The sequence below is a fragment of the Cryptotermes secundus genome, unplaced genomic scaffold, assembly GCF_002891405.2.
Source record: "Cryptotermes secundus unplaced genomic scaffold, Csec_1.0 scaffold43, whole genome shotgun sequence".
Taxonomy (NCBI): domain Eukaryota; kingdom Metazoa; phylum Arthropoda; class Insecta; order Blattodea; family Kalotermitidae; genus Cryptotermes; species Cryptotermes secundus.
The window spans coordinates 894,736-909,703 of record NW_019723298.1 but is presented as its reverse complement, the minus strand read 5'-3'; the positions used below and the strand labels follow the sequence as shown (position 1 = coordinate 909,703).

The 14,968-nt window shown below is 37.6% G+C and overlaps 1 protein-coding gene across 1 annotated transcript in view; it reads right to left on the bottom strand.

The window, feature by feature from the left end:
* LOC111861640 (vacuolar protein sorting-associated protein 16 homolog) overlaps window positions 1-14,968 on the bottom strand; it is a 63,440-nt gene that overhangs the window by 21,799 nt on the left and 26,673 nt on the right. Inside the window, exons 5-11 of the mRNA XM_023846370.2 lie at window positions 13,417-13,592; window positions 12,069-12,315; window positions 10,173-10,298; window positions 9,432-9,559; window positions 5,910-6,054; window positions 4,378-4,512; window positions 1,920-2,081 (exon numbers count right to left, since the gene is read on the bottom strand). Coding sequence (XP_023702138.1) covers window positions 1,920-2,081; window positions 4,378-4,512; window positions 5,910-6,054; window positions 9,432-9,559; window positions 10,173-10,298; window positions 12,069-12,315; window positions 13,417-13,592 — 1,119 coding nt within the window. The remainder of the gene's footprint in view (window positions 1-1,919; window positions 2,082-4,377; window positions 4,513-5,909; window positions 6,055-9,431; window positions 9,560-10,172; window positions 10,299-12,068; window positions 12,316-13,416; window positions 13,593-14,968) is intronic.

The window sequence follows — 14,968 nt, the reverse complement described above, 5'->3', positions numbered from 1 at the left end:
TGGGAACTGGAAAGTTGGCTTCCAAGTACATTTCTACACTGTACAATCCAATGTTTTTGCAAACCACACACTTTGCTTGCTGCCTGCTTCATGCTGGGTTTTGCTTGGCTTACTCTTCAACTGTGAAGATAGGGGGGCTATGTTCCTCTGAAATGTCAGCTGACTCTCAATGGACTATATGGTGTCACATCACAGAAGACAGAGCTCTTAATAACAATTACATCAACTATAAAACAATTATATGCTACATTCATTTAATGAATATTCTATCCATTTCTATTTAAGGCAATCAGAAACACTGTATTAATTTAAAAAGAAGAAACATTTAATATATCTTAAATTTTATGTTATATTTAATATTGTATATTTATATTTATTCCATGTGATCTTATATGTAAGATTTTGTACGTGACAAATTTTATAACCAGCCCTACTGGGTAACAACCGGATCTATGAAATGTAATTACAAATAAATAAGTAAATGATAATATTTTCTATTGCTACTCTTGTTCCCACCACCACCTTCCCTACTACTTCTTTTCTTTCTGATTGCTGTTGCTGGTACTATAACTAATGTTATCATCATCCTACTCCACACTGTCCCATGTCAATCTGGGGTTTGCAGACTGCTACAGCCTAAGTTCTATACTTTAAAACAAACAAACTACGTGGCCTGTAGTCAGCAAGTGAACTATACTGACTGAGAGACTGCTGCTTGTCGGCGAAGTTAGTGGCAACTTTTGCAGATAGAGGGTGTTGCGTGGTCAGTGCAATGGATCCCCAGGGCCATTAATCTCGGTTCTTCAGACTGGAGCTGCTATTTCCATGAAATAGCTCCTCAACTATCCTCATGAGGCTGAGGGGACACCATTCTATACTTTATTGTTCTGAATATCCTCATATTATTCTACATGTTATAAGAATAGCTGCATTTACAGCTTTATGTATGAATCATGATTACATGTTTGCATAACAGAGAGACCCAAAACTGCCAGTCCTAAAATGCTACAACAGACCATCCTTCATGAAATGACAACAGCAATAATGGGTTCCAAAAATATATACATTTACACTTAGGAATTCTAGCAAGAAACCAGCAAAATGCCAACTAACCATCTTATACACTGCTATGTTATAAAGAACACAGATCAATAAAAATCCATAAACTGAATAGTAGTTGAGTGACTACTGGCTTCCCAAGGACTCAGTTCCTTGGAGTTAGTTAATAGTTATAAAGAAGTTACCATTATAAGCCATACTCAAAGCCAAACTTATTCTCTAGTGGTTACACTGTACAAGGAAAACATAGTGCTATGGTAATGCTTAAATAAAATACTGCCAGTTACAAATTACAATGATTGGGATATTGTATCTGAAGTAACCAATCTAGAACATTTTAGAATACATGGTAGCATGCTGTGGCCTATTACAAACACAAGGCACATGGGAAAGTTCCAAGTTGAAGTTCTAGGGAAACCATGAGATTTCATCTGTGTCCTTTCACACATAATTTAAGGTCTTGTGATAAAATAATCACTTTTCATGTCCAGAATACAGGGTGGTAGGAGGTACCTGTAGGAAAACACACAATGATACCATTATGGTGCACAAGTTGGAACAGCAGACAAGAGATTCATAAAATAGCCTACAACATAAACATACGCAATGACTGAACAGAATCAAGAATTATAGTGGGAAGCCTATTGCCACTCACTTGTAAACACTGCTTTTCTCTTAAACTTGTGTACCCTTAGCCAAATGTAATTTTTCTTAACTACAGATTTCTTTAATACCAATCCATTCAAATAAAGTTTCCAATGAAAATTGAGATGCATTCTCTGCAGTATGCAGTTCTCTAGATTTAAATGTTCTACAAACCTGTGTATCACTAAAGGAAGTATGCTTTGAAGTCACGGTACCTGAAATTCCCCAAGAGGCATATTCTCACGTAAGTGGAGGAGAACAGTGTACACAAGATCAGTGTTACCACTTTCAATAGCTTTAACTAGAGCAGGTCGATCTTCACCCAGCCTTAATAACAGTGGTACCTGCAGGCTTGCACTGCATTCATAGTCCATCAGCTGCAACATCATCACAGTGTTGTGATATAAAAAGTTCAATAATCAAATATATCCCACAAAAGAAAACTGAAGTCATTAGCAGTATCAGATTTCAACATTAATATGACTACAAGACTGCAAGCACACATATGGAAAGACTTAGTTTATAGAGACACTCCTCCTTCAGCCTGAAGCATGTTCTTAACTAATTTCAGATGACACAGTCACCATCGCATGTCTGAAGTAGATGCTGTTTTTCCTTTTCAAGTATAAAACATCTCTGGATATATTTTACACTCATATGAATTGCTGTTAAGAAAGAGAGCTCCTTAAAACCTCTCCATACTTACTCTTTTTAAAAGAAGTCAAAGAAACTGCCCACTCTTTTTCTTTATTAAGTCTTGCCAATAGAATAATTTGTTACCCATTTTGAATTTGAACATTAACAGAGAATTCATTTGCATCTGTACAAGATTGAAATTATGCACCAGGTGAGTGACCTGGACAATGTTTAAGGNACTTACGCCTAGCACAGTACATTCATTTTCCCAGAATTTCTCTGGTGCTTCTGCTAAGTAGCAGTACATAGATCTTTGGCTGCCAGCACTGATCCCAATTGCAATAGTGATCAATATGGAGGCCTATGTATCAGCACTTGAATATTACAGCTGAACAACAACCAATGCTACTATAAGCGTGCACAGTAATGGGATTGAAGATGAAGCTAGAAAACTTGTGACTTGCTCCAGTTGATTAGGATTACTTTGTCTCTTACTTATGGGCCATACAATTTTATGTTTTGGACACTTTAATGGCCTTCATGCCTGCCAGTCTTACCAGCCTCACTTATTTTTTCCTACTAAGGAATCCAGGGGATTCAGTGTGACCTACCACCCACCCTATATGGGGGGGGGGGAAAGGTTTACATTTGAATTAACTGAACAAATTCAAGAGAGTCTCATGCAGTATATTCTTCACTATATAACAAATGTACAAAACTATATCTATGTATTATTGTTGGGTGAGAATTTGATTTAAAAAACATCAGATTTCCTGTCACACCCTTTAACGATTAGGGGACGGGCCATTTAAATTCCGGTAGTGGCAGGTTAATTTAAATGCCCGCCATTGTAGAGTAATAAGAATTGTAATCATGTCACTCAAAATGCTGTGATTTCTACAATTTTTGTGATAAACGAATGAAATAAACGCTTTTATCTAGAAAGAATATAGAATCAGATATTGTAATTTACAGATTTTAGAATCTGTAAAAATTGTTACACTGATTCCAATTTTTTTTTTTTCTCAATTTTGAGTGTCTGTCCACAAAACTGCAGTCAGTTTCTGCAGTATAAATGCCTGCTGCTGACATCAATCGTACTGGTACTGGCTTATCTTCAAAAGGGGAGCAAATGTTTATGCTTTTATAGCACTCTAACCTTTCTGTATACAGGAGTGAGGCCACGTCCCTCAGAGACTCTGTCTGTGTATACACGTATCTACCACACAAGAAGTACTGTTATGCTCCTTAGAAAGGCCCGCACATGGCCCCTTCTTCTATTTACTTTCAGTCTAATGTACCACATTCTAAATCGGCGACATTTATCAGCTGCCTATTAACTTCGGCTTCTTCCATGCGAAAAGGGGCCATGGTGCATAGTTGAAATTGCAATGTTTTATAAGCGTTACGAATACAGGAGACCACTCGCCATCACTGACCTACTTCCTGCTAATACGAGACTGACATTGCGTCAGTGCACTTCGCGTGGAAAAAAGAGTTAATTACGGACAAAGTGCATGAATTGCGACGTCGGACTCTGCATTCAGTGACATGCAACATTCAGTTAGATGATGCAGGAGGGAAGACAATCTACTTATAAAGCTGGTGTTGAAAAATAATGTAAGTAGAACAAGAATTTCTATCTTAAAATTAGATTTTAAAACACTGTGCGCACGCGTGGACTGCGAGTCTCCATATGGTGTCTTTCGGCCACCTCAGCTTTACTTTAAAGGTCTCCATACGGTGTCCTTCGGCTCATAAAGGTTAAACAATATCAACAACAGCCTATCCATAACGCTCTAAATAGCACACAGTTAAACTCACTTGAATCCCGTTCTATGTACAGTTCTACATTACAATTAGTATTTTCAACACTTTTATAAATTCCTTTTATGAAAGACGCAAGAAGCAGGTCTAAACAAATGTAAAATTATTCTTATATTTTACATATATTTATACAATTTCTAAATCCACTGGCCTGAGTCACACAATCTCTGTATCTCTAAGTTAAATGAATTGAGACTACAGAAAAACAACCTTGATTGCAAGTTGCATGCGTCCACAGTCAGCTGCTTTCATGGCTATCTCACTATATGAGACTCCGGGCGCATATCCCAGTTTGTCAGCTATATCCCGCGCAACCTGTTCACTGTCCAGCTGTGTCTGTTTCACCTGCAGCAAACATCAATGTAAAAAGTTACATATGACAGTTTAACTCCGTTATTTTCTTGGTAACTGTGTTGAAAATGTATTGCTCTTGCTACAGCTGTGATCATGGCTGTAGCAGTCCCATCTCTAGGGGAAGGCGTAACAGTTATAATCTTGATGTGAAATTAGAAATTATACATCACAAGCAAAGAGGTATGCATGTGACAGACACTGCATGTGCTTTTCAGTTTCCAGAAATGATAATTTGTACTATTTTGAAGAGCGCACAGGAAACTCAAAGGCTCTTAACTTGTTAACACATTTAAAGGTGAAAACTACATGTGAAAGGAGTGAGGGGATGGAGGTTATGGAGAGACGTCTGGCAATGTGGATTGAGGGTTTATTTGTATCAACAACACAACCCTGTAAGCCTAGCCCTAATCTGAGAGGGGGCTGGAAGAGAAGGAAGCTGCCACACTGAAGCAATTTGCTGCATCAATAGTGGTGATTTCACCACTATCAGAAGTGTTAGGACTTAAAAAGTGTAAAATTCTGGGGGACGAGGACAATGTTGTTCCAGAAGAAAATGTCTTAACAATTAAAGGTTTCAGAAAATCCTTCAGCAAAATTTATTTTTGGAACCAGTCTTCTCTGTGATTGTTGAACACGAACTGTGACACAGAGTGTCATGCTATATAGCAACTGCAAAAGAATAACTGTAAGCTGGAACCTAAATAACTTTAAACTCATAATTTGCAACAAACAGATCAAAGATAGAGGAATCAGAATTTCAGGCATGCCCAACCAATTTGCTACACATACAGAATGTAAAATTATCATACAATACACTTCTGAAGGTAAAAAGGACTGATAGCTTAATGTAGTGATATGCTGAGCTTATTTATGTAAAAAAATGTTATTTTAATACATTACCATCATTAGTTGCACCATACAAGAAGAAGTATGGGGGAGTGGAGGTATACCGTTACACATTTTTAACCTCGACCACAACAAAACAAAAAGACTGATCCTCAAAATGCAGTTAAGACTCTTCTGAATGTGTACAGCAGTACCAATAAAAATAAGGATACCAGATAACTGTCTTGTTAAGGGATTCATTCTATGATAATTGAAAATAAATTAAAGTAAAATGTGTAATGTAAAATGTCTGACTTCCACAAGATCTCTAGTTGTGGAATAGGATTCATTAACTCATGTAACACATCAATCATTGTTAATGCCCATGATGACAGAGGCTTATTCCCAAACACTGCTTCCATTTACATGAATGAAATCTTCATACTTTAAACCATAAATTACCAAATTTTGAATTACTTTGTGAGTAAGTTTTACTGGATTATTTTATCATGACATTTAAGAATAACATACTAGTAAAAAATGTAATATTCTGCGTCACTTACCTTATAGCATGCCCAGTGAGCCAGTATTCTACTGGATCCTTCATTGTAAGGCAGCTTCAGGTACCTGGCAATTTGGATAGCTAAATAATAATGTCGCCTTACAACAAGTCTATCCAAAAGTACTTGGATTGTCAGATGCTGGAGTCTGTTTGTGATGATAAAGGAACAAAATATTCTCACTCATGGAAAAGACCTGTGGGACTGGAAATTTAACAATAATCTTACCAATATTTTAATGAGCATACTAAACAGGCTACACAGTAGAAGCTTTCAGTTTCTTTAATAACAGAAAAATAACATGGAATAAATGTACTGAGGTTTAGACATCCTGTTATTTTCTGTCAGTCCCTTACAAAATATCAGTAATGTTAAATATTAAGAAACCTATGAAAGGATATGGGGGCGCCCAGTAGCGTAGTTGGTTGAGGCACTATGCTACAAGCTGAAAGGTCACAGGTTCGATTCTCGATGAGGTGGATTTTTCAATTGACCTAATTCTTCCAGCCTCACTATGGCCCCAAGGTCAACTCAGCCTCTTAACAAAAATGAGTACCAGGAATCTTCCTGGAGATTAAGGGCAGCCAGCTCGTAAGGCTGATCACCTTACTGCCATCTGTGAGCCGATTGTCTAGAACAGCGTTGGCCAACCTAATACATCTCGAGGGCCAAATTTAGTTTATAGAACACCATCAGGGGCCAGATACGGTGTTTCTTTCAGAAGAGTGGTCGGGGAGTATTGCCCCCCAAACTGAATCAGTCACAACCCGTATAAAAAGTGCATTTAAACCTATGTATTTAAATTTTACGTTGCACCAATAATATTAAGCCGATATTGAAAATTTCACCAATCGATTTTATTGCCTTCTATCACTTCTACCCCCAGAGCATTTTTTCTTAAAGAAACACTGGCCAGATCATGTCTTATGTTTAGTTTTATATATGCCGGGGGAAAATGCAATTATAATTTAAGAAAGAAAAATAAAATGCCTTGAAATGTGCAATTACTTACCATAAAACAGCACAAATTCCTCTTTCAGCAGGGATGAGCACAAAAGACTTTCAATCATAGTTTTTATGGTCTAATGATTATACCTAAATCCTCATATACACACTGTTTTAATGAGAGCACTGTGGTTTCATAAAACTGGAAACCAATGACATAAAATCCACTTCTAATTGTGAGGTTGCCACTCGAAGAATATGTGATAACACGACATCTGAAAGTCTGTTCCTGTTCTTAGACTTTACATGCTTCAGCGATGAAAACGCTGTCTCGCATATGTAAGTACTTGCAAAAACAGAGCAAAGTTTGAGAGCCCAATTTCGTAACAGTGGGTAACGTTCTGGTGAAAGCAGTTTCCAAAAGTCAATTCCAGTAACCTGAGATGTGTTTAAGGATGGGTCACATTGAAGTTCACAAAGCTCTAATTGCAGATGACCTGGCTGAGATTCTATATCACAATGTATAGGATTACTGAATAAAGAAATATCAGGTCGAAAGCTTTCAAAATCGTTAAATCGTCGGTCGAACTCTGAAGACAAATCTTCAATAATTTCAGTGTAGTCCCTAAACTCCAAGCCTTCTTCTTCTTCTGAGAGTTTCCGACAGCAAGGGAAATGTAGAAGGTTATTTTTGTCCAATGCAGACTTAAATAAATGTAGCTTTTTACGGAAACTGTCAACAAAGCCAACCATCTGACATATTGTCTGCTTCTTGCCTTGCAATTGCAGATTCAGGACATTCAAGTGTTGAGTGATATCAGTGAGAAAGGCCAAGTTTCTCAAGAATTCGACGTCTTCGAGATCATTCTGCAGTTCAGCAGAATTCGTAACCTCTTCTCTTAGGAATGTTGCTATTTCATGACGGAGTTCAAAGAACCGTACCAGACATTTCCCACGGCTTAACCATCTTACTTCAGTGTGCAGAAGCAGGTCCCCGTAAGCAGAATCCATTTCTTCCAAGAGGGTCAGAAATTTTCTGTGAGTGAGTGATCGATTTCCTCCTCTGATCAAATTAGTAATTTTTGTGACAGTAGCCATGGTGGTAGACAGTTTAATTGATTTGGCACATAGAGCCTCCTGATGTATAATACAATGCAAGGTAGGTACAGTAATTTGATTCTGTCTTAAAAATCCAACAAAACCGCTTATTGTCCCTGTCATTGATTTAGCGCCATCTGTTACTATGGAGGACAATTTTTCAAAACCACCGAATTCCTCCACTGCACTCTTAACAGCGTTAAAAATATCGACACCTCTAGTTGTGCTGTGTAAAGAGCACACTTTTAACAACTCTTCGAAAATTGTAAAATCTTCCTTAATTGCACGAACAAATATCAGCAACTGATTAGTATCCGAAACATCTGTGCTTTCGTCGAGAGCAATTGAGAAATAGGAACAATTAGCGATAATGTCTTTCACATTATTAGATATCTGGTTGCTAATATCTTCCAGCCTCCTAGTAACAGTCTGTTTTGAAAGGGGCACTGTTTGAAATTTGTTTCCTACCTTATTTTCATTGAAAGCTTCTGCCATCTTTATCGCACAGTTCTTAATTAATTCACCATCACTTAACGCTTTTTTAGCTTTCATTAATTCATATGTCACGAAATAAGAAGCCAGCAAAGCTTCTTCTTGTTGTTTTGTTTCATTGGTAAAAAGAGATTTCTGCTGGAAAAGTTTTTTCTTTAACTGATCGCAGACTACTTTCCTTGATTCACAAGAGTGTTTTCCGAACTTCTGTTTATGATTTGTCATGTAATGCCTCTTTAGGTTGTACTCCTTTAAAACTGCTAGCACTTGAAAACATACTAAACACTGTGGCTTGTGGTCTTTATTTAATATAAAAAAATAGTCATGTTCCCACTCAGATTTGAACGCCCTATTTTCGCTATCAACTTTTCTCAATTTACTATTTGACATGCTGTATCACTCACAATAACTTCAAACACAATTTTAATTTAAAAACAGTTCTACACTCACACTCCGTAATCACACTTCACTTTCTAAAATCGCACTAACTGGGAGACATTTCTGCTAAAACTGGCACTTAACAAAGGCCAGGATGCCGAGAGAAACGGTAAACATCCCATCACCGCGAGCAAGCTGGGAATGGTTATTATTTTGAAGGTGTCATAAATCCTTCTCCACTACGGTCTTCCCTTCAGTGTCATCTCCCTACAGAAGTAGGGTTGGGGAACTTTGAATTTCCATGACATGAACACAGTTATTAGAAAACCGTTTGAGCTGTCCAACTCAGTAAGAACATATACAGTCAATTGCAAAATGCTGTAAGCTAATGAAACATCCTATTAAAAACTGAATTCTATGCCAATACAGCTGTGAAGTTAAGATTTTTGAAAATAAACCTGAGACTTGGCAGGGGGCCGGAGTAAATCAAGTCGCGGGCCGGCCGCCAGTTGGCCATCGCTGGTCTAGAAGATGTGGGAGCCTCAATGTCTCACAAACCTATGGGCCCTCACGGCCTATTACAGGGATACCTTTACCTTTATGAAAGGATACTGTGTGCATGTCAATGGGATACCAATCTTGTGATCTCGCACGGCATTCAGTACACGCAACAGGTGGCACATCTTCACATATGAGTCAGGGTTCAAGTCTGCGATGAAACCCTTCCCAAACTGAGCTGCCTGGTCACACAGATATACCACAATATTAATAACACTTACCATTTTTTAAAATAAACCTTGTACAAAAAAATACAAGCAGAAGTTCATTCACTGCTTATGTTTCAACAGTGTCAGTACCTCAGATGACATAGCACTAAATGACTGATAAACAATAAATTGGAAGGGAAGTGAAGGAAGCACTCATGGCATGAATTGCTTGGTGGGGGGGGAACAATGAAAACCATTTAAAACTTTTCAGCACAGCTGGTATCTGGGTTGAAATTAATACCCAAGATCTCCAAAAATCAAATCAGGAGTGCTAACAATTCAACTGCAATGTTTGGTTGGGATGACAGTGTTGCTGAATGCAGCTAGTTAATTGGGATAAATAAAGTGCAATGTGGCACAATTCAAAATGCAGTGACATTTTGCTAGCTTCCAATGGGAGACATGAGGAGAGGAGCGTAATGATACATCTCCATTGACATGACTACTTTCTACAGTTGGAGCGTGGCCTCTTTTGCATCAGTTATAAATTCCCCCTAAAAAAATGTTCAGTTACGCTTTCTAAGATTATCATTCCGTTCTCATGACATAATTATTATGAAGATAGGGGAGTTATTTAAGGGCTCACTCGAATTAGCATTTTCTGATTTCCTGCATCAAACTCATAGCCAGCAGCCTCAATACACTGCTTCACAGCCACTTCCAGGTGATCCTTCACTAAACGGATGTACTCATCAGCTCGATGGCTGCGTTTCTGTAATAAGATTCAAAATATTCAGTATATTTCATCTTTGAGGTTTATTACACATTTATTTCACATGATACAGCATTTTTGCAATAAATTATGTGATCTATAGCCTCTCTCATTTTGAAAACAGACCATGCCAACAGTGTTACAATGTAAAGCTGAGGTAATTACATATCACAAATTAAGCACAAGGCCAACATACAATCACATTTTTAAAATAAACTTGTCCAATTTAATCTTGAACTGGTAGATTTTGACTTACATAAAGAAATGTAAATTGAAGCTAAGGAAGATTAGCATCTTTTGGGATGTGATGCTGTGTAGATTGTTACAAGTTTGTACGACTAGACATCTTCACATCCCAGACAACAGTAATCTTCATATTTACCAGCCTCAGAACTTCAAATGTCGCACAAGCTACTGAAATGTGTATGGTTTCAACAGTTTCATTTGCAATTCAACTTAACACTTTCTCAGGATTCATGCTGATAAACACATCCAAAATAGTTCACTGTTCTTTCTTTTTAAGCACTACCCAACTTTATGCTTTACAAAGCCAGTGCTGGCCATTTCTAGCAACACACTCCGTGGAATAATGTGATAAGGAAGACAATCTAAATTGCTAAAGCCTTTTGGAGGGAATTACAACTGTGAGGAATAGAAGGAACAGAGGGGAAAACTTGGATTTGAGGTTTTCATAATGGTGGCTACGAAGAATATTGTCTTCCGGGTTGCAATGTTGTGTAGTTTGGAGAAAGCCTCAAGTACTGGAGGAACATACTGCCTCCATTTTCAGGGTTGAAGAATAAGCCAAGCAAAAGAAACAACAGAAGCAGGCTTAAACTTCAACTCTGAAGATGGAGGTGGTATGTTCTTCCAAAATACTGGGTTTTCTCTGAACTACACAGTATCACAACACAGACAGTACTCTACAATGGGAGACAAGTTTTGTGAGCAGGTCAGTGGTAATATATATTAATGGATATATTTTCTCTCTCTACAGTAAAAGCATAATGATGTTGTATGAGACTGTAATAAGTCAGTGTGCTGACAGAGTGCACTGCATATGCTGGTGGCAGGTAGTACTAATATAGCTGGTACATGGATTTACTGACAGTAATAGTCTGCCATCAGCTTATCATTTTCATTAAAAAAATACTCATTTAGAAGAGCTTCTTCAAATCTGTACAGTATACCCTTAATTACCTATGCTAAAGAAAGGGGATGGACGAACAATGGGAAAACAGATAACCCAAGATACTTTGAAAATATGTACATTGTGTACAATTTCTTTGATTACTTCAAAAACTGAAAACTTAACTGACGAGATTCAATGCAAATAAAATATGTTTAATTTTCCTCCAAAACTCTTGACCAAAACATTTTTTGCTCTGGTAAATATTTAGTGAGATATGCTTGATACATGCATGTAGGCCTTCATGTAAAGTGACTAGAAGTAATAAATTAAAAATGAAATAGTTTGACAATTATTCACAAACGTGTCACAACAATCTGCCCAGTGGTTCTCAACTTTCATGCACAGACATGGAGGGACAGACTGGGCAACCTTAATAGGCCCTTTGCTGGATTGTGGACACATTTAAAAATGGCATATACATAAGATGCCAATGGGATAACCCGTGCATGGATAATTGGAATTAAGCAGTGTTTTGTATTTTTCATTACTGGATATTACGATGTTATGACAGCATTATCAGTACACGAGTTCCCCATTAATTAGATAAAAATGTGCAACTTGTGAAAGATGCTACATACCTGAAATTGTTTTGAAGCTTCCAACAAGTATGAGCCTGGCTCAGTGCTGTTGATTCTGAAAATCTGTTGCACTACCAGAGGCACTTTTTGGATCATCTCATGACTATATGTTGACAGAACACGGACACCATCCATTTCAGGAACCAGACGAACTGCTGAGTCATAGCCATAGTTGATGTGGTCACCTTGACGACCAATCACCAGCAAAACATTGTCCCAATAACCAATCACAGCTTCTGTTCCACACCTAAATACAAATAAATTCAATTTCTGATCAAGAAAAATCACATAAATTTACAATATTCAGCTATAATAAAAGTTTCTGAAAACTGTTTTCAGAAAAAAGGAAGAACAAAAACACAAAATGATACATGGATCTAGTAAGATTTCATGGCAATTCTGGTCACTATCACATGTTCATCATCTGCAGTAAGGTAAATATGTGTCTCTGGTCAATATGTAATCTTTTAACAGTCTGTTTACATTAAAAGTGATTTCATATGCAGAAGAAAACCATAACAGAATAATAGGAAGGAAATCTGAAATTCATGTATGGAGAAAATAATTTCTAGTGTATCTGTGACATTACTAGCTTTGTATCAAATGGATCCTCATTGTCAACAAATCAAGAGCAAAGTGAATGAGACATACAAAATCACAAACAACACATGTGCTTTAATGAAAATTTACCCTTTGCCTACTACATATATTCTCAGCCTTCTTGTACCATATGGGATGAATCTGACTCTGCAATGTGGATGTGGGTCAAGGGAATCTTATTCTATATAGAAAAAAGAGCAGAATAAAATTCATTTGAACCAATTCTGTAAGCTCAGATACATCAATGCTAACCCTAAGCCTTCATACCAACAAAAATAAAAATTAAGCTACATGTTAGCAAAGGACTAAGTGTATATAGGTATCCCCAACTTACACAACAGCTGTGTCCTTATGAGCAGTCAGGTATAACTTGAAATTCTTTCTCATTCTGTTATTTATTTGGTCTTTAATTTTCACTGAAAAATAAGTCATTCAATCATTTTATAATTTTAATAATTTATGAACCTTTTTGACAAGTAATTTTGTTTAATTATGGTCTTCACCAAAATATTAAATTGCATTAATGCAAAATTCACTAAGTCAGGGGGATATCTGTACACTGTGTTCACATTTTAAAAATAATTCTAGCATTAAGTCTCCCCTACTTACATGATAAGAAAGACTGAATTTCAAGGGACATCAGATTATCATTAATGTCAATGTTCAGCAAGTTTTATTTTCCGAACATTACAATAAAATTCAAGTCAGAAGAATAAGACTGAATAAATTACAATAAAAAGACACTAACCACACCAACTGTTTTGGTCGACTTGGACATTTGGTATCAAATTCACAGTACCGCTCCCTAAGGTCTGCCGATCCAATCCACAAACAACCACTGTCGGCAAAGAGAGCAATATGTCTGTTGTTCTGAGACACTGACATCTCAATAATAGCACTGATAGGCTCTATGAAGTCTGGAACCTGTTAATTACAATATGTAACACATGTATTGAGCTTAGAGAAAAATTATAATTTAAGATTTCCGGTTCTCACAGGGATGAATATGAAGATCATCTTCTGGGATGTGGCACCATGTAATCCTGCAGAAAGATACCAATCTTATGGAAGAAGCTGCTGCCAACATCTTCAGGACACAAGAATAAATTGTGCAGAAAAAGGTGCAGGGAATACAGGAAAGTAAATGGAGATTTAAGCAGGCCAATAGGAGATGGCGATCCCTAAAAGGGTAGGGCCAAACACTTGAAGGGAAAAGATGCGAGACAAAACGTTTTGAGGAGGAAAATAATGGAATAAAATTTATTATAGAATCTTCCCCCCTTTTAACTGTTTCCTTGCAAATTGTATTATCACTCCTTTTACTAGTTAGATTTTTTTTTCACGTTTTTTCTCCTCAGATATTTGGTTCTGCCATTTTAGGAGTCAGTGGCCCCCTTGTCTGTTCATAGTCCTATTTCCTTTCCTACTTTTTCTTATACCTGCATCCTCATTTTATCACATGGCTTAGTCTTCTACCCTGAAAATGGAGGCAGTAGTTTCTTCAAAACATAGGTAGGATTACACAGTGCCACACCCCTGGAGACAGTAATTTTCAAGAATAAGAATTCATTATACATTCAGCACAGTGAAGCTATTATATATGAAGGGTGTTCCGTATATAATGCCTCCTATTTTTTTGTTAATATGTAATGTCTGAGCTGGATGTTGGTGGTGTTATAGTAAAGGTTGAACCTTCCCGGCAATGTACTGTTAGTTTGGTTGCCATGCAACACATAGTGACAGCAGAGCAGTCTACCAAAATGGCGTCTGACATAGAAGTGCGCATGAAACAGAGATGTGTTATTGAATTCTCACTGCCGAACAAATTGCACCCACTGACATCCATCGACACATGCTAAGGGTATATGGAGACAATACAGTGGATGTCAGCACAGTGAGGCGGTGGGTAGTGCGTTTCAACAGTGGCAAAAGTGAAGTGCACGACAAGCCATGCCCTGGGCATCCCTGCGCAGCTGCCACTCCTCACAATGAACAGTTCTTCGATCAGCTCAACTGTACAGATCGGCGGATAACAACCAGGTAACTGTGTGCATGGCTTAATATCGACTGTAATGCATTGGAAACGATGTTGGGGAAGCTGGATTATCGCAAGGTTTGTTCCGGGTGGGTCCTGCAGATGCTTACACAGGACCACAAAACTCATCGAATGGAAGTTTGTCAGGACCTGTTGCACCACTTTGAGGCTGAAGGTGACAAGTTTCTGGACAGCATCATTACCAGAGATGAGACGTGGTGTCACCACCTCAAGCCGGAATCCAAAAGACAGTCCATGGAGTGGT